Here is an 18,999-nt window from a genome sequence, read left to right as displayed (position 1 = left end):
CTTATGTCATATGCATACGTGTAGTAGCCGCGGCGGAGGAGGTCGTATACGAAGTGGTTGCGGAGCCACAGGAGCCGCAGGGGCAAGCCCCGCAGGAGGAGGTTCGCTGGGAGTCGGCCCAAGGCCCATCTCACCCTAGTACTGAGCAGCAGACGCAAGGCAAGCCCCGGTGCACGTCCTATTATTTTAAATTATGATTCACTATGTATATGTTTTATCTATTATTTGTGCATTACGTATTAGGAATTGATTGGAACCCTAGCTGTATGATGCAGAACCCAAGGCCCATCTCACCCTAGTTCCTGTTGTGTCAAGTTCATCCGCCGGGATGCAGAGGGGTGGCAGGTTGAGGAGCGAGACCCTTAGGCTAGGGCTTTGTTGGGTTGTACACTCGTGGGCAGAGTGTTCAGCCTTTCTGTTTTTGCGCAGGCCGGTCTGGCCGGTCATGGTTAGTCAGGGCTTTTGAAGGCTAGTGTAGTTGTAGGATCTAGTCTATTTGAATTTTAGAACATCGGATGTAAAGTTTGTAAATTATGCAAATCTTGTAAATTATGTGTATGTTTGAACTCGGGTTGTAAAACCTAATGTTTCATACTCCTATAGTGTATGTATTTTTAAGTATCATGTTGTGCTTGTAACATCTGCGCCCTCCTTCGCGGGGGACTACCGGTGTTGTTTCGATTGGGCCGTGGGTTGAGAAAGGATCGCCAAATTAAGCTGTTAAGCTAATGCGCCCGATGTGTTCAAATGACGGCCATTATGCTTAATTAGAGTTTTAATTTGGCGGTTTCGTCACAGCTGGTATCAGAGCCGAAACGCACTGGGGGTGGTACGAGTACGACCAGTTTTAAAATTTCTTAAGTTAAAAGTGAATTTCTGATTTAAAATAAATTGGGTGGGGTTACTCGTACTAAGCCCTATAGAGTTGGTATTAGAGTCGCATGTAGACGGTGGGTTTGGGCTGAGAGGTTACCGTAGGGCGATTATGCATCATGTCATTCATTGTTTTATAATTTTATGCATTTTGGAGGTGGGAACGGTGCGAACCATCGCGAGGGTAACCGGATACTTCGGACATAGGTCCGGATAGTCCGAGTGGGTTGTCCGGATATTCCGGAATAGAATCCGGATAGTCCGGATTGGGGTGTCCGGAGATTCCAGGTGATAATCCGGATACTCCGGATTTGGTTGCAAAAGATTCCTGGCTTTTTGATTTAATTTACGCTTCCTGCATTCTTCCATGGTTGATTGTTTTATAATCAAAATTATGGGACTAATCCAACCATGGCTGGATGCAGAATGGGGGAACCACCGAACCCTCCGGATTTGGCTCAGGCCATTGCGGCCATGTTGACTGGGCGCGACGAGCAGACGGCACTCCTTCGTCGGCTCGTGGAGTAGGGGGCAGCGCCACGGCCAGGACACCACCCACCACCTGTTCCTGGGTACCAAGAGTTCCTGGGGACCCAGCCACCGCTCTTTCACAAAGCAGACGAGCCATTGGAAGCCGACAGCTGGCTTAAGACCATCGAGTCCAAATTCACGCTATACCTATATAATGATGGGGACAAAGCTGCCTTTGCAGCACAGCAGCTCCGAGGTCCCGCACGTACGTGGTGGGACAACCACGTGGCTATGTTTCCTGCTGGCACTCAATTCACGTGGGCAGAGTTCAAGGAAGCCTGCAAGGCACATCATGTTCCAGTAGGGGTAATTAGAAGAAAATTGACTGAGCTCTTGGCCCTAAAGCAGGGCAACAACAGTGTGATGCAGTATGCCCAGACGTTCAACACCCTGTCCCAATATGCTGGTTATCATGTAGACACTGATGAGAAGAAACAGGCGTGCTTCAGGCAGGGGCTTAGCAGCAAGCTCCAGGATCGTCTGGCAATGTTCAAGTTCAACACGTTCAGTGAGCTGGTGAATGGGGCTATCATACAGGAGGACGTCCACCTGGCTCATAAGGCAGAGAAAAAGAGAAAAGCACCGGCAGCAGGATCTTCGAGCAGCGCCCCACAGCGGTTTCGCCTTGTCCAGTCAGGCCCACAGAGAGCCCCCTTTCAGCACCAGCCACAGCAGCAGTAGGGGTATCGGTCACCCCAGTATACATGGCCTCAGGAGACGGTCAGGCCTCCTATTCCTCAACTGAGCGAGCAGAAGGTCTGGGTGCAGCAACCGGGGGTGCGCCCCAATCTGTTTCCGTGTTACAACTGTGGGCAGCCGGGTCACTTCGCACAGAACTGCCCAATGCCACCCAAGCAAGATCAGCAATCGAGCCAGCAAGGTCAGAAGCAGAGTGTGGCCCACTTCAAGCCGGGGCAAGTGCACTACACCACCCTCGAGGGTATTCCTGAGGGAGCTCCAATGATGGCAGGTACGTTTTCAGTAAATGGTCGCCCCGTTAAAGTACTATTTGATTCGGGCGCATCTCACACATTCATTAGCAAGGAGTGTGCTCTTAAACTCGGGCTGGAGATGGAATGTCTGAAAAGTCATTACAATATTCATTCACCTGGGGGTCAAATAATTACAAATTTGATAGTCAGGCAAGTACCCCTACTAGTGCAAGGGAAAATTTATCCCACCTGTTTCATCGTTTTGCCCGCCCAGAAGGTAGATATTATATTGGGCATGAACTGGATGGAAGAACAAGGGGTTCTTTTGGACACTCTTTCACAAACGGTGCACATCAATTCTGCCCTCCATGGCCCTGTGACCGTGTATCTTAGGAATTATACTTCTTTAGCCCAAACACTTATTTCTTATATTCCATAAATTCATTCATCTAATCATATATATGCAGTTTTTTCGTGAGCTGTGAAGCTTCTCCCGGTTAGAGTTCTACACATGATTTTTGTTTGGTGAAGTGGTACTGTCTTCAAGAAACAAATGAAGGATTATTTGGTGGGTTGAGGATATAAGAAAATTGCATTATAGTTGGCAGAACTTCTCCATCAAGCCCATAATAAAAAAAATTAAACTGTAGTTCATCAGATCTCAACCAGTTGCAAATAAGAAAAAAAAAGACAAAGAGATGCATTGCCCATGTTTCGTTAGAAAATTGGACCAGACTATACATCACTGCAGCGTACCAATATCATTTCCTCATTAGCATGCCATAGGGTTAAAGTTTAATGATTGATGCTTGGTGAATCTAATTCAGTTTCAGGATATGTTGGAATTCAGAAGAGCTTTATTCACTGGTTTTGTAACTACAAATGGTTACATGTATGTTGGGTCAGCTACTGTTCTTTTGTAAGAGAGGGCAACTTCAATTTTAACAATATAAGGAGACCAAAGGTAAACTGTCATTTTATTTTCCACCTCCTTGATCATAATTTGAAATCTGTCAAATATTTTTTCTTGTTTTATTTATTTTGATGACAAGATTATACCAGTTCTTTTTATAAGCAAAGGGTATATTGCTGCTTTTTTCTAGCTGTGAAATACATATTCCTGCTTCTCGACTGAATTATTTATTACTCATTAATTTGTTTTTGGGTAACTGTTGCCAGAGCAACTGGCTTGTGGCCAGCTCATGGTACGATGTGTTCTGCTGCAGGTTGGATGAGGAGATGAAGGTCAAGCAGATGAGGAAGGAGCTTGTGCCAAGAGCACATCTGATGCTAGATTGTGCCTAAAAGGTCGCAGGTCTCGAGTCGTCTTCTCTCCTCTTTTAATCTCATTCAGTTTACATGATCAAATATAAGACTTATTTCTTATATTCCATAAATTCATTCATCTAATCATATATATGCAGTTTTTTTGTGAGCTGTGAAGCTTCTCCTGGTTAGAGTTCTACACATGTTTTTTGTTTGGTGAAGTGGTACTGTCTTCAAGAAACAAATGAATGATTGCATCCTATGACATTACAGAAGGTCACCTGTTGTGTCGTGAGCGACTGAGCGCACTTTGACCACTACACTCCAGTGTCCAATTCCTTAAAACTGGAAATGTTTGCCCAATCGCTGATATGATCCATTTGGTCCCCCACTTTTGGATTTTCTAGAACAAAAGGAAGGAATAATATGAAGTTTTATTTGAAAGTTTATCATTTTGATATTTTGCAAATAGTCTTACGATGAAGAAGCATTGCAAACGTGGCCATTTCGGTACTAATCTTGGTCCAGTACGTGTGCAATGTTGGTTTCATATTGAAATGGAGATATGCTTCTAGCTGATGTAAGAAATTGGCCACCGACTTTAAGTTCTTCATATTGTGATGTGAAGCTTTTGAAAGAAGAAATAAGGCAGAAAGGAGAGCAGAAGATTGCCACAACTGAGCTCAAGAGGTCGCACACTTTTTTTTTTTACAATGATCTCCACTTTGCCTTATTCTAGACCTACACTGTTTTTTCTTTCAAAAAAAAAGACCTATACTGTTTTGAGCAATATTCAGTATATAGTTGGATGGTTTTGGCAAATGTGATTATGATCTGAATGAGAAAATGCTACAATGTCTTAATTTGACGGTTTGAGTTAGTAACAGCGAGTACTCATTAGATTACTTTGGAAAAATCACTGTTTACTGTATCTTTTAGTCAGCATTGGGTTTAACACCCGTAGCAATGCAGGGGCATTCAACTAGTTTTCATAAAATGAAAAACCCACCTTTAAAACCACTCAATCAGACAAATACGGCTGTTTTCAACGGTTGGATGGTCCTCACTATCCGAGTTTGTAGTTGAATGTTAAATATTGTATATTTGTGATAGTTCGAGGACGTAAATATCCTTGTAGAATATAAGAACCTTGCACGTACTTGTCACACAATGTCCGTGGCAACACATTTCATCACCAAAATTCGACCAGAAACTGGTTCTCACAAGGCCAGTTTATCACAGAACGGCAAGAAAGCACCACAAGACCAATTTACCGGAAGAAAGCAAACATATATGAAGCACAGTGACATAAGGTTCAACATCGATATTATATGATCTGGAAACACTGATGCAGTTAACGTTTTACAGGATTTTATTTTCTTTCATCGATGGACACGTAGAAACACAGCTATCCATCCGAGGCACGCCTTCAAACAGCACCATGCCAATTCTAGTTAGATCCCTCTGGCTTCTGCATACATCATACAAGCACATAATTAAGTACACAGGCACAAACTGATGCTACAGGGAATTAAGCTTAATATCAACAAACTGTCTTTCAATGATCTTAACAAGTCTGATAATTATATGCAATGCTAGACTACAGTTTCTGTAGTAAAACACCAAACATATTGAAGCCTCTGCCAATATTATTGACAATCTTGTGGGGGTGGTTCCTGCAGGGTTCTGTGGCCAAACGACCTTAAGAGGGGATGCTTCATGATATTTTCTTTTATCTAAACGCATGGAGAAAAGGAACTAACGCAGTATCTAAAAGGTTACTTATTATGTGCAACATATAGCGTGGATACCAAATAATTTGACACTGATACCTAGAGATATCTATGGAGCCGGATTCAGTACCTTTGCTCAATGAAGGCACGTTCAGGGTTATTAAAATGATAAAACGACGAAACGAATAGAGGGTAGATTTTAACGAAACGATGGACGTTTTATCGTTTAAACAGACGTTTTAACGTTTAAACGTCGATTTCACAAGAACGTTTTCTCGTGTTTAAACGTCATTTTAATAACCAGGGGCACGTTGCAACTTTCCCTCCATCTCCAGCGTCCATTTTCAATCCAACGCCTCCATCCTTTCCCAGCAAAAGGGCCCAGCGGTCAGGGAGCATTCCTGACATTCATCTTCTTCCTCGCGTCGCTTCAGCAAGCAGGTGGGATCCCGTTCCCCAATCTGCGCGTGATCCATACTGTTCCTCGCGTCGCTCCGGCAAGCAGCTAGAAGCCATCCGGCAAGCAGCTAAGCTGCGCTTGACCCAGTACACCGTTCCTCCCGTTCCTTGCGTCGCTCCAGCAAGCAGCTAAGCTATCGAGGCAAATGGCATCCACCATTTCGTCCACGAGCCGATCCAGGTACTCCGTGAGGAGCGCCTCCTCGATGTCGGATCAGATGAGGGCATGAGGCAGTACAGTGTGGTGTGCGGCGTGAATGCTATCGGGCACAACACCCTGGATTATTAGCGAATCGGCTATGAAACTGGAAGGACGATGGCTGGAGCTCGCCAGATTCGGGGTGGATGGCGGCAAGGGGCTGTGCGAGCACCACGGCAGTCTGCGAGGAACACCTCGTTTTCCTGCCGGGGCTGGGGTCCGCAGCGCGCGAGCAAGCGCTTTTTTTTTTTGGAACTCAGCACGCGCAGATTGGGGAAGAGTATCGTGCCTACTTGCTGGAGCGAGGAAGAAGATGAATGCGAGGAATGCTCCCTGACCGCTGGGCTATTCTGCTTGGGAAAGGATGGAGGCGTTGGATTGAAAATGGACGCTGGAGATGGAGGGAAAGTTGCAACGTGCCTTCATTGAGCAAAGGTACTGAAACCGGCTCCGATATCTATGGGAAAAGCGGTGTTTGGCTTATGGGATTTATTGGCCATGGGGAAAGCAGAGGAATGTCAACTTAAGTGTTATGGAAATATATACCAGGTATTCTGTCTTAACTGCAATATGACATTAGTTTGTGTTTGAAATTTATGCATAATTAACCTCATGGACCATTCTTTGGCTCAAGTAGGGTCGGCAGTATTATGGTACTCAGCTACTTATTCTCCAAATTACTTAAATCCCTGCCTTTAGTGAATCCTACAGAATTGTACCCAAATCCGTCCCCTAAGCTGAACAGATACTACTGAAACATTGAGTCGAACTAGTGCGTATCCCACATGTAATACATGAGCTGAATATTTACAGCTTCTTCATGGGTGAACCTTTTGCTTGCCAAATGTACTTGTGTAAAAGAAAAAAATTTGCAAAAATGTGCTTCAGTGCCCCCCCCCCCATGACGGCACTGTCCACGTCCATTTTGTTCATTGGATAAGAGGAACCCATCCCAACCCCATTGTAGCTGGATCAATTCGACATCTACCTGTCAGGGAACGGATGGTTTTGGCACAACAAGTTTGCAGTAAATGCAGATCAGAGAACTAGCAATGCAGTTTCCGCAAAACAGATGAGAGAGCTCTGTGCGTGTCGCCCAATGCCCTACACATACAGAAACGATGGAGGTACGGTACCTTGTCGGAGTCGGCGGGCTTGGTCTTGTCGGCGTCGGCCTTCTCCTGCTCGAGCTTCTTCTTGAGCTTCTCCTGCCGCTCCCTCTCCATCTTCTGCTCCAAAGCAGCGCAGCCGTCCGCCGGCCCCAGATCAAACCCAAACATCATCAGTCTCGGTCCATGAGCACACAGCCATGGGCGCGCAACGTGACCGCCACCGAAGGGAGAAATGGTCAACGGGGGGAGGTTGGGGGACGACGGTGACGGACCTGGATGTAGACGCTCTCCTTGGCGCGCTCCTCCTCGCTGAGCACGCGGCCCTTGCCGTCGCTGAGGAGGCGCCGGGCGCCGGGCGCCGCCGAGGGGACGCGGAGGCGCGCGGGGAGGGAGCTCAGCGCGGACCGCATCGCCATCTCGTGCTCTCTCGCCGCGATGTAATCTGCCTGCAGTGGGGATGGGGGGCGTTGGGCTCTTGGAAGGGTGCGTGGACTCGCCTCGACTCGAATGGTCGCGGCGGCGGCTCTAGTGTTCTCCTCGCTCGAGTGTGGGAGCGCAGCATGTGCGCGAGAAAGGTTCTCGAAATGAAATGAAATCCACCTGGATTTTCCTTTCTCCTTTTTGATGAAACAAATCCGAATAAGTTTTTTTTTAAATCATACATACAACGAAGACGCCCACAATACGCACGTACACTCACACTCTATGAATACACCTACGCAAATCCTAACCTACGAGCTCCTTTCGTTTTCCCACCTTGCGCTTTCTCTCGTTCTTTTCTGTGCAATAAATTAAGAGCTTTTTTTAGAGGTATCATAAATTTTTTGAGAGTGGCCCGTTGACTTTACCGGGCCTCCACTCCTCAGCCCATAAAAGATGCCTGGAACTTGACGGGCTCTGCAGTGGGCTCAAATACTGGAGATCTCAGGGCCCGGCCCACGAGTAGCCGTAGCCGACCTCTCCTCTTCCTCGTCGACTCGTCGTCACCGTCTCGCCCTTCCTCCACCAAATCTCCGTCCCCCGACTTCAAAAAAAAAAAAAAAAAAATCTCCGTCACCCCCCGCCCGGACCCGGAGCCGTCTCGTGGAAGCGCCGAGATGTACCACCCCACCAGAGGCGGCGTCCGCGGCGGCCGAGACCGTAAGCCCCCTTCCCCCACCCTCCCTCGTCCCGTCCGCGTCTCGATTCGACCTCCGCTCGCTGAGCGGAAAAGGAAATCCGCCTCGCGATTTGCTGCCTAGGGTTTCGATGCGCGCGGCCGCGGGGAAATTGCCTTCGCCGCGGATGTTTTTGCCGATCCGTGCGGCTCGAGGCCACCAATCGTTTAGCACGTCGTGCTTCTACTCGCATTTCCGTGGCCCCAGGGTGCTGCTTGCACCTTGCACGGTCCTCGGAGATGGGATTTAGTTAGACTCCGGAAGAATTGGTGTTCAGACGAGCTTGTTGCTCCCGCGGATTCTGTGGCAGTTGGGCGATCTCCATCTGGGCTTAATTATCTAGCCAATCTCATCAGTTCTGAATGCTGCTTGGTTTGCTTCATTATGCACTTCGTTTGAATTACAAGTTTGTTTTTGTTAATTGTTTATTCTTCCTTGTGCCAGAAACCCTCACCTGCTACCTTACTTTTTTTATCTTTGCTAGAAACTCTTCTGCATTCTGTTATCATGTGCTACTGTCTCCATTTTCTTGCTTTATTTGCACTCTAGCTTCATCACTATATGCCATGGAACATAAAGTGGGACGGTGGTGCTAAGTGTATATTTTATTCCTGCAGAATTCAAATGGGACGATGTGAAGGTTGACAAGCATCGGGAGAATTACCTTGGTCATAGTGTTAAGGCCCCTGTTGGTAGATGGCAGAAAGGTAAATATTATCATGCCTACTGTCCCCCTTTTTACACGCTGCACTTACTGAATGTTCTGGATGCAATACTGAAATGTTGGTTATCCTATGTTTCTGCTGCTCTGTTATAAGGTTCAAACTGTAGTATTATTATGTCTCGTTCTCTTTTTTCTTGCTCCACTTAGTCCTGGCATGGGGAATGCTTTAACTTGGCACTAGTGCGGTGTTGTGCATGTGTGTTATTAAAGTAAAGGGTGTATTTAATTCTGTTAGATTGAATAAATTATTGACGCTCAGACAGTTTGGGCTGGTACTATTTCTGCTTAGACGAATCACATCGATCATAGATAAAGGGCAGAAACTAAGCTAGCTAGCCTAGTTACCTACTAATGCCTCTAAATTAAGCTAATAGATTCCTGGTACAGTCGGAGTTGAGCATTTACACAATACAGCTTTCTAGTTATTCATGGGTAGGAGGAATATTTTGTGAACATTATATAGGACTGTAGGTCCAGCGAGCGAGGTTCCGTAATGCTGTGTCTGTTTCTGTTCTTTTGCAATGCTTGTACCATAGGGACTCCTGCTTTGGCTATGACAAACTTATTAGCAAAACCTCTGCTTTTATCTGGTAGGACTTGTCAAGCGTTTGATGGTTCTGTCACTTTTGTGCTGCAGTATCCTGTAGTTGATGTGCTTTTTTACCAAGTTCTTGAGGCCTGTGATTTGCTAATTAGGTCGTGTGAATTCTGCATGTTGATAAGATAGATTGTGAATATATCTTCCAGGAAAGGACCTGTTCTGGTATACTAGGGATAAGAAATCTGACACAGAAGATGCTCTGAAGGAAGAAATCAGGAGAGTGAAGGAAGAGGAGGAACAGGCTATGCGCGAAGCACTTGGCTTAGCTCCTAAGCGCAGCAATCGTCCTCAGGGCAATCGCTTGGATAAGCATGAATATGCTGAGCTGATTAAGAGAGGATCAACTGCGGAGGACTTGGGAGCAGGGCATGCTGAAGCTGCACAAGTGCAGGGTCTAGGCTTATACAAGTAAGCATCCCGTTTTGAGATAACCATTCCTCTTCTGAAATGCAGTCTCATGCTGAAATAGTTGTTCGATTAATCTAGTTAATCTTACAGTGTTATATGATGTTATTTGGTGAACATTTTACAAATCTAGCAAACTTATCACCTTGACTACAGGGCTCCACGGGATGAGGGAGAATCTAGTTCTTTTAAGCTTGATCCTCCAGAAGCTGAAATGCCACCTGAGCAAGGTGACCCTCCATCAGCCGCTAAGCAGGAAGATTCGGAGGATGATAGGAAGGGGGAAAAGCGGCGGGAGCGTGAGGAGAGGAGATGGGAGAAGGAGCGAAAACGAGAAAAGCATGATGGAAAGGAAAGAAAGCGAGACAAGTACGAGAGGAGGCACGACTCAGAGGACAGATCTAAGCGCCACCGCAAAGACAAGCAGAGGCGGCGGCATGACTCTGATTCTGAGTGATAATGGTTTTGTGCCTGTATGACTGTATCTTACTATGATATTTCACACCAAGGATGATCTGCTTTTGCTTGTAAAATCAATGGATATGCCTGTGCCTTTTGAATTACAATATTGTCCTTATTCTCTCCACAATTGATGCTCTGTTAAGAGTAGAATGGCCTTTTATACTCCAGTCTAAGGTTTGGGCCTGCATTGCGCTTGGCCATTCACCTGCCCACTTAACATGCTTCACCATTCAGGACAGGGATGTTCTTTCCAGGCTAGTTCATCGCCATACCCGGTTAAAGTATGGAATAACTCCCAACTGCTAAGTCTGTTGCCATGTTTTTTTAATATCTATTCAAGTACAAACATGTATAGAACAACTTTGTATGAGGTGAGCAAAAAAAAAAAAAGGAGGCTTGACTTCGTCTGTGCCTGTGCTGAACTGATGACATTCAGGTCTGTTTGGCAGGGCTCCGGCTCCTTTGAAAGCAGCTCCGGCTCTAACTCTTCCGGTGGAGCGGCTTCTCTGGTGGAGCTGGAGCCGTTTTCGAAAACGTTTGGCAAAACAGCTTCACCATTGTATTGAGGTTGTAAAATGTCTAAATTACTCTTTTTTTTTCCTTTTCTTTCTTTTCCTTTTTTGCTCCTTTCCTTTTCTTTTTCCATGTTGCATCGAAATTGATCAACCTCCATGTTAGGGAGCTGGCGCGCGGGGCAGACCAGATCTCACCGTCCTCAACCTGGGGCCGCAACGCAATTCCAGATCCGGCTGGTGCGCACGTTCGCAGCCTCCTCGAGGTCCCAGAGGCGGCGGCCGCAGACCTCGGCGTCACGCCAGCCCTTGGCGGTGAGGCAGATGCGCGGGTAATCGCCGTGCGCGCGTGCTCCGCACCTCCTCTCCCTGCCGATGTCTCGTCGCCTCGTTGGAACAGTACGGATTGGGCCGTGTCGTCCGTTGGGATAGGGAGCACGCAAGTCCTCTTCCCTTCGCCTACGCTTGCTACCGGCACCAAGATAAGTGCCCCATCCTCCCTTGTCTATCTGCTCCTCACTCCCATTCCCGTTCCAAACCCTAGGTCTGTGGTTTCTCTCTGGGCTGGTCCCTCGAATTGTTCTCCGTTCCAAACCTTACCCTGCAGACCAGTGAGCTCTTACCCTTTGCTTCCATTTTTGAGCTCTGTGTTTGCTTTTCTTTTGCCTGATCTCCAAAATTTTGCTGTGCTGGTGGAGCTGCTGCATCCGGCGATGGTGTCCGTGAGACATGATGTGAGATCAGGAAGGGGCGTAGATACAGACAGGTATCTGTATTTTCTATCTTCCTTTCTTTCCTGATGAAATTCCTATGCTTTTCTGATTAGAGGCATCCTATATTTGACCTTGTCAACTACATCATTTTGACTCCCGATTTTATTTTTTTCTTATGCCTGCAGTGAGGAGTATGAATCAGAGCAACAAGATTAAAGCTTTTCCAGGTGGGTTCCTGCCTTCTTACTTCGATCTTTCCCTGAATCAAGCCCTTTCCTTTACCTTTCTCTAAGGGAGTTGCTCTGCTTATTCAGGTGGTGTGAGCTTCTCTACCTGTATGTATAGGTGCATCCTTTAATTTTCCTCTACTTATTCAGGTAGATGTGTCATAGTAGAGGGGGTATCTTTTCCTTACTTTTTTTTTGGATTAGGGATTGTTCTGGTGCATAAATGTGCTTGTTTGATAATTCCATGTTGTTTGGCTTGGAGTGTTTGCTAGCTACTTACCACTTGCACTACTGTGTTTTTATAAATCCTACTGCAACAATCATTGGTGTTCTTGTTCTGGTCTATGATTGATATTGATTGTGATTTCTAGGCATTGTATGTCTGGTACTCCGAGTGGGAGGATTGCATAGTGTCATGAAAGGAGAGGAAAAAGGCATTTTGTGATGGCACATGGTCTGAACAAATACCTAGCATATTTTTATCGTTGTACATGACTACCCAGCCAATAGCTAATGAGCTTTGTTGCTGGAAATTTGGGGAAAAGCACGGTTTCTTTAAATGACCGATTTTTGCTACCAGCACTAGAGCTTTTGTGTTGCTGGCCAGCCAAACCCTTCTGAACAGCCCACAGGTTCTTACAATCAAGTCTGAGCGAAATTTATATATCTTTCTTTGAAATTCTTATATAATCTGCAGATCACTCCAAAGAAAGGTGCTAAGCTGTCTTTATCTCATACCAGAGGAGGTTATAGAGCAGCTCGATGCTCCAGCCACACATACTCAAGGCACGCCTGTCACCAGGGACACCACATGACAAAGATGACACCATTTTTAGCAAAGGTAAAGCTTAATCTACACTCACGGTAGTTCTAACTAAAGTTAAATGCTCAGCTTTACCATGAAATAGCCATATAGTTTTTCATTAAACATGGTGTAATGGTCTGTTTTTTCACTGGTTTCCTGAATGCCTGAATCATGGTGCAATGATTCTTACAAATACCAAGCAAAGTGAATTATGTAATGATTAATATTTTCGTATTCAACTTTCCCTCTTTTTCCATAGCTCTAGCTTTCAGAGCCACATGTAGAGAGCTAACATCTTAGGAGCCATATGTGTTAGTGCATATTTTTTAACTGCTCGTCAAAATCCCCACTATAATCAGATTGATGTGCACCATGGTCTATTCTTTCAGTTTCAGAAGCACCTATAGATCTCAATCTTCTTTAACTAATGTGTGGTTTAGTCCCCGGTCTTAAGAATTTTCCATTCACTTTGTGATTTTTCTGCATAAACAAGGGAACATGTTTTTTAATGAAACAGGCCAATGTCGCCAGATCCGGAGTAAAGTGGGCGGCTCACGTAAGAGCGCGCGCGCAGCATGTGGAACTAGCAGGCTCTGCGAGCGACGACGAGTTCGAGTGAAACTGCAGTGACTCTCCTTCAGATCCTGTAAGAACCTAACAGCCATCCTGAAATCGACATTATGTTTCATTCCTTGCCACCTGCTTTAATCAATAACTAAAACCATCGTCTATTCATGCTAGGGATATGGATGAATGGATACATACTGAATGAGTTTTGGTTGCAAAGAGCCTGGGAGATGGTTGCCAGCTAGCCATGAAATTGTTGATCGATGTGAGTGGGAATCCTTCTCAGATTGGCAAGGGTTGCAAGCACTTGGAATTGATTCGATTTGTTGGTAAGAAGCCTAACATCCGGATGGATTTTTTCCCCTTGAGAACCTTTGGAATTATTAGTTGTATAATGATACATTAGAGCTGGATTAACCCAACTGATTTATATGTCTGCAGATATTAAAACTTGCATTAAGAGACAAGATGATGGCATACAGTTGTGATAGATTGCTTACCTTTCAAGCATTTATGCCCTTGCTCTCTACTGACAGTATTTACTCATATTTCATGGTATTTATTCTTTTTTTTTGGCAAGCACGCGTTTTAAATCATTTGTAGTGTTTTGCAAGCAATGAAATATTCTATGAACATTTGTAACATAAAGTTATATTGAACTTAGCAAAACTAGAATGCAGTGAAAATTGTCAGTCTACAAAAGTTCTGCAATGTGTTTCATGCAGTGAAGCCTCAAATATCGCTTTGATTTCAGGGCCAATCGCTTGCAAGTCCTACAATCGAAGATGTGTGGTGTCATCCCATCTTTGTTTTTCTACTAAGTTTACCTGAGTCAATATGTTGGTGTCTTGATTTGCTAATTTCGGCCATGGTTAGATATATAACCCTCACTGTCTCACATGATTGATTTTTATCAGGGTATGTATATTCTTCAGTTGCAAATAATGAAAGAAAACAACAATAGCGTTACTGAGCTCAATTGTCGTTTCTGTTCTGGAGAATGTTTGAGCTACAGTTTGGCAAAAAATTGAACACTACTTGCATGAAAATTTAACTGTATGCAGAATTGCAGATTCAAATATGTTCATCTCACTGAGCTCAATTGCCGCCTTCATTCTTTTTCTTTGGGATATATTTGTGGTGTTCAGTGCAGTGAAGATCCAAAAAAGTGGATTACTAATGTATCTCTAGAGATCTCATTTGTTTTCACTTCACTTTTCAGTGAACATTTAGGAAAGCAACATAGAGAGGTGTTTTGCTGGTTGCTGTTAAGAAGCTTCATGATGAAGAACCGTCGTTAATGGCTGATGTGCCAGACTTACAATGACCAAAGGACGTGGCAAATTATTTCAATCATTTGATTGGTATTGCCGGCAGTATCCCTGCTTTAGCTTGGGTTGCATTGTTAGGAAAAGATTGTGATTAAAAGTTGATATTTTTGCACTGGTTGACTATGTAATTTAACAAGTAATGGAATGCATATGCCCGTTTTATTTAGAAAAAAATATGAATGCTATTTAAGATATGGTGTGACTAATCTTTGCTTTATATTCGGACCATAACACATGTCGAAATATCTAAAAGAACATTTAAAAAAAAGCACAAGGAGATTGTTTATATTTTGAGAAAATAAAAAAATTTGTTTCTACTTTGAAAAAAATGATAATTGCATTAGAACCTCTCACATTCCAGTGTCACAACTTTGGCTTATCTATATATAAGCTCAATCTGAAAAAAATTGAATCAAATATGAAATATTTCAACAAATTTCTACTATTGCATGATAGGGCTCGCAACGCGCACCAAATGAGTAAAAGCTGTGGGCGTTTTGAGGGCATCTGCTTCATGGGAAATGCGATTTGTTTTTTCAGTATATTTTGTGGTACAACAGTACACGTTGGCTTCCGAAAATGGTTGAATTGATTTTAAAAAAAACATAAAAAAGCATCTCATCATTTTTTCTACCCTTGTCGTAGCATGTACATACCGACACGTATGCAGCACGGTGAGGTGACTACGACTCGTATCGTAGTATCAAAGGACGGGAATCTACATGGAAGCTGGTTTTGGATTTTTGATAGCACGCGAGTTGAAAATCGCAGAAAAGTTGATGTAAGAAGTGGTTAAGCCAGCGAGTTGAAAAAAAGGCAGCCAGCCAGGGGCGAATTCGTAATTTTGGAAAAGGAGGTTAACTCCCGACGAAGGCAAATGCAAAACTTGGATTAATCCCCACCCAGATTCCATCGAATCCTTCCTTCTAACTCTCCACCGCGGGAAGGAAGGGAAGAGAAGGGAAGGAAGGAGGGAGACGAAGCAGAAGCTTCTCGCAGGTTCGCCCACTCCCCCACCTCCTTCCCGTCCTCTCCCGGTCCCAGATTGACCTCGCCCAATCTGAGATCCGATCGAATTGCTTGCTACCGGTTTGATTTAATTCCCCCCCCCCCTCGGGATCATCGCGTGCTGATTCGGTCGTGCTCTTGTCGATTGCTAGGGCCTTCCCGTTCGGCGGCGTTTGTGGCGGGGCGACTCCGGGCGCCATGAGCAGCAGCAAGCAGGCGCTGATTTACAGCTTCGTCGCCAAGGGCTCCGTCGTGCTGGCGGAGCACACCGCCTTCTCCGGCAACTTCAGCACCGTCGCCGTCCAGTGCCTCCAGAAGCTGCCCCCCAACAGCACCAGATCCACCTACTCCTGCGATGGCCACACCTTCAACTTCCTCGTCGACCGCGGCTTCGGTACCGTGCTTTTTGTTTTGCTTTTTTTTTTGTTGTCGTCCCCCCCCCCCCCCCCCCCCCCCCCCCCCCCCCCCTCCTAATTGATGCGCCCTCTGCGCTGCGCTGTTGAACCGCGAGTTGACCTAGCCACCATTGCACACATGTTGTCTGTGTAGTGTTCCTAGTGGTCGCGGATGAGGCGGCCGGGAGGAGCGTTCCCTTCGTCTTCCTAGAGAGGGTTAGGGAAGACTTCATGCAGCGGTATGGGTCCAGCATCGACGAGGAGGGGCAGCACCCGCTCGCTGATGATGCGGACGAGGATGACTTTCTGTTCGAAGACCGCTTCAGCATTGCCTACAACCTTGACCGTGAATTCGGGTACGAAATCATCCTTCCTGTCAAATAAGACTTTTGAGCTATGTGCCATGGAAGAGGAGTATGTGATTAGTTCTTGTGTTTCATTGCTTTAGCCCGAGGTTAAAGGATCATATGCAGTATTGTGTTAACCACCCAGAGGAAATTAACAAGCTCTCCAAGGTGAAGGCCCACCTGTCAGAAGTCAAAGGGATCATGATGGATAATATTGAGAAGGTATGTGCTCTGCTTAATATTTACCATCTGGAGAGCTACCATGTCGCATGCATTTCACTGTTGTCAAGCAGATTTTGCACAAATGAAGCTCTGGACTCTGCTTTCCTATAGATTTTCGCCCATACTTTCTCTGTTCTGTACAGATGACATATTTGGAGATAGTACCATAGTTTGTTTAGCACAATTAACTTCCTTTTGTGTTTGACCAGTCACAGTAGTGTGGCAATCACATATACTGATATACCTACACCTTTGTAGAAAACTTGAAACATATCCCTTTGAAGTTCCCTGATTACTGAACATCTCGTGGTGTCACTAGGAACAACTTTAACAGGTGTCTCTAGGTACAATTTGATCAGGCAATGGCTGAATCTTGTCTTGTCCTTCTATTCTAGACTGGGACGTACCACTGTTGTTGTTGAGAAATTATTAGTAGTGACCAGTTCATCGTTCTATCTGGAAATCATTTTTAGAAGGTATGTGCTTGGCTTAATATTATCCATCCAGAGAGGTATCGTCGGCATGCATTTCAATGCTGAAGGACAAATATTTTGCACAAACGATGCTCTGAACTCTGCTGTACTATACGCTATAATTTATGGGTTCTGTTCAAAAGGCATATCTAGAGACAATATCATGTTATTTTGAGCACAATTCATTTCATTTTGTGTTTGAGCAACCAGTCGCTTTATGAAAACCTTCTGAATAGCTAGGGGATCACATAAACAAGTTATGGAACATCTAGTTGTCACTAGGTACAGTTCGAGCAAGTAATGGTAGGATCTTTTTAGACCAGGTCATGCCATTGTTGTTGTTGTTGACAAATGATTAGTGCTGACCAGTTCATTGTTCATCTATAATTTTTTTTGGAAGGTTTCCTACTTTTTCATCCCATATGCCATCGACCTGCCAGTGTGGCAAGTATTTTGGGACATAGCTGTAGACTGTAGGGGTTCAGCAATCCATCTCTAGTGTTCCTTGTAATTTGCATTCTGCAGGAGATGAAGTGGTGCAATCAATAGTCACAGCTCCATATATTTAAATTTAACCAGAAGTTCTACCTCTAATGTTTGGGCCATACTAATGAGTCTCTGACTGTGCTGGACTTCTGGGCAGATATTGGACCGTGGTGAGAAGATTGAGCTTTTGGTGGGGAAGACTGAGACCTTGCAATCACAGGTATTTTCTCAGTGTTGATGCGTGTGTTTTGTGCGGAAATATGTGGGCTTGACTTGACTGAGAACTGTTTTGTTAAATTTGCTACAGGCTGACACCTTCCACAGGCATGGCAGAGAGCTGAGGCGAAAGATGTGGCTTCAGAACCTAAGGTTCAAGCTGATGGTTGGTGGAGGCATTGCAGCTCTGATTCTCATCCTTTGGCTGATGGTCTGCAGGGGATTCAAATGTTAGATCGCTCGAAATCATTGCTCGCCCTCTCACTTTTTTTTAAAAAAGAAGTGTTTGTGTTGTTGACCGTTTCACATGCACAGAATGGTCACCGAATCATGTTTCAGTCATGCTGTGGGTATTGGTATCGCGTAGCGGATGTTAATTCCGTGCGGTCCTTGCCGTGTTTCATATGATAATGGTAGGCAGCTATAGTACCTGTGATAGATAACTTTGTGGGAGAAGGGGATATGACACTATGACCTTTATTGTCTGTACATTCTGAAATGCAAACTCTTATTATTTGGAATCGGGTCCGTCTTTGCTGGTGCCAATAATCACTATAAATGCAGAGCGCACTTTGGTGTGGTCTCAAGGCTCGAAGCTGTGTTTCCCTGCATCGATTCACTTGCGCATCTGCATGGGCTAGTAACACCTGGACCACAGCGATTGCATGTTCAATTTGTGAATTACGATGTCGTCTACTACGAGCTACTTACTTCATAAAGTTGATGTCTGTAAATCTGGATGGACTGAAATTCCCAGAAGATAATTGAGCGAGCAAACAGTTTGTTGCCATGTCCAGCTAAAAATCGGAAGCTGAAACATTCTGAGAACAACATTGAATCCCTCTTTCAGAACCGGTAAAGTACACCACCGAAGTTCCAGACTCGCCATGCAAGTTGCAGACTGTATGGCGACAGAACAGGAAGTTCCAGAGGTTAAATATACCTTAATAAAACGTTTTAACAAACCGGGTGTTGCGAGAGGTTGAGAGTTCGATTCTCGCAACACCCCATATTTTTAGTTTTTTAAAGAAAAATCTGTGACCTATGCTATGCTTGCTTTTACAGAACCTTTGTGAGCTGTGATCGATGAACTAACCTTTTGTCGACTTGAGCACATTATCTGGCTGGATGAATGCATATACTCCGCTCTTTGATCCAGACCTTTTGCCGTGCAAGTCTGCGCTAGTTGTATTTGAAGTCATGTGATGTTTCCGTTAAAACTGCTTCCATTGCACGCGACGCT

At 44.9% G+C, this 18,999-nt stretch overlaps 3 protein-coding genes and 1 long non-coding RNA gene across 6 annotated transcripts; 3 read left to right on the top strand and 1 right to left on the bottom strand.

Moving 5' to 3' along the window:
* The first annotated feature begins 2,760 nt into the window (after positions 1-2,760).
* LOC120713092 lies at positions 2,761-4,119 on the top strand. 3 transcript variants are annotated; one of them, XR_005691193.1, is made up of 3 exons: positions 2,761-3,300; positions 3,516-3,651; positions 3,761-4,119. It is a non-coding gene; the product is annotated as an uncharacterized LOC120713092 (long non-coding RNA). The 3 variants fall into 3 exon arrangements; XR_005691192.1 differs by having other exon boundaries at positions 2,764-2,904; positions 3,164-3,300; positions 3,516-4,119; XR_005691191.1 differs by having other exon boundaries at positions 3,516-4,119.
* A 724-nt stretch (positions 4,120-4,843) lies between these two features.
* On the bottom strand, positions 4,844-7,652 carry LOC120713091 (uncharacterized protein At2g27730, mitochondrial-like). Its single transcript, XM_039999079.1, has 3 exons — positions 7,378-7,652; positions 7,130-7,222; positions 4,844-5,073 (listed from the first exon to the last, which is right to left on the bottom strand). The coding sequence occupies exons 1-3, from the start codon at positions 7,519-7,521 to the stop codon at positions 5,053-5,055; spliced, it is 258 nt and encodes an 85-aa protein (XP_039855013.1). The 5' UTR covers positions 7,522-7,652; the 3' UTR covers positions 4,844-5,052.
* Positions 7,653-8,095: 443 nt separating this feature from the next.
* Positions 8,096-10,581, top strand: LOC120713090 (multiple myeloma tumor-associated protein 2 homolog). Its single transcript, XM_039999078.1, has 5 exons — positions 8,096-8,114; positions 8,152-8,245; positions 8,880-8,969; positions 9,734-9,995; positions 10,149-10,581. The coding sequence occupies exons 2-5, from the start codon at positions 8,203-8,205 to the stop codon at positions 10,447-10,449; spliced, it is 696 nt and encodes a 231-aa protein (XP_039855012.1). The 5' UTR covers positions 8,096-8,114; positions 8,152-8,202; the 3' UTR covers positions 10,450-10,581.
* A 4,863-nt stretch (positions 10,582-15,444) lies between these two features.
* Positions 15,445-18,302, top strand: LOC120713089 (vesicle-associated membrane protein 727-like). The gene is made up of 6 exons (XM_039999077.1): positions 15,445-15,608; positions 15,770-16,011; positions 16,167-16,368; positions 16,461-16,581; positions 17,698-17,760; positions 17,848-18,302. Exons 2-6 carry the CDS (start codon positions 15,816-15,818, stop codon positions 17,989-17,991), a joined length of 726 nt encoding a protein of 241 aa, XP_039855011.1. The 5' UTR covers positions 15,445-15,608; positions 15,770-15,815; the 3' UTR covers positions 17,992-18,302.
* Positions 18,303-18,999: the final 697 nt, after the last annotated feature.

Source organism: Panicum virgatum, chromosome 6K (assembly GCF_016808335.1).
Source record: "Panicum virgatum strain AP13 chromosome 6K, P.virgatum_v5, whole genome shotgun sequence".
NCBI lineage: Eukaryota > Viridiplantae > Streptophyta > Magnoliopsida > Poales > Poaceae > Panicum > Panicum virgatum.
This window is presented reverse-complemented; position numbering and strand designations above follow the sequence as displayed.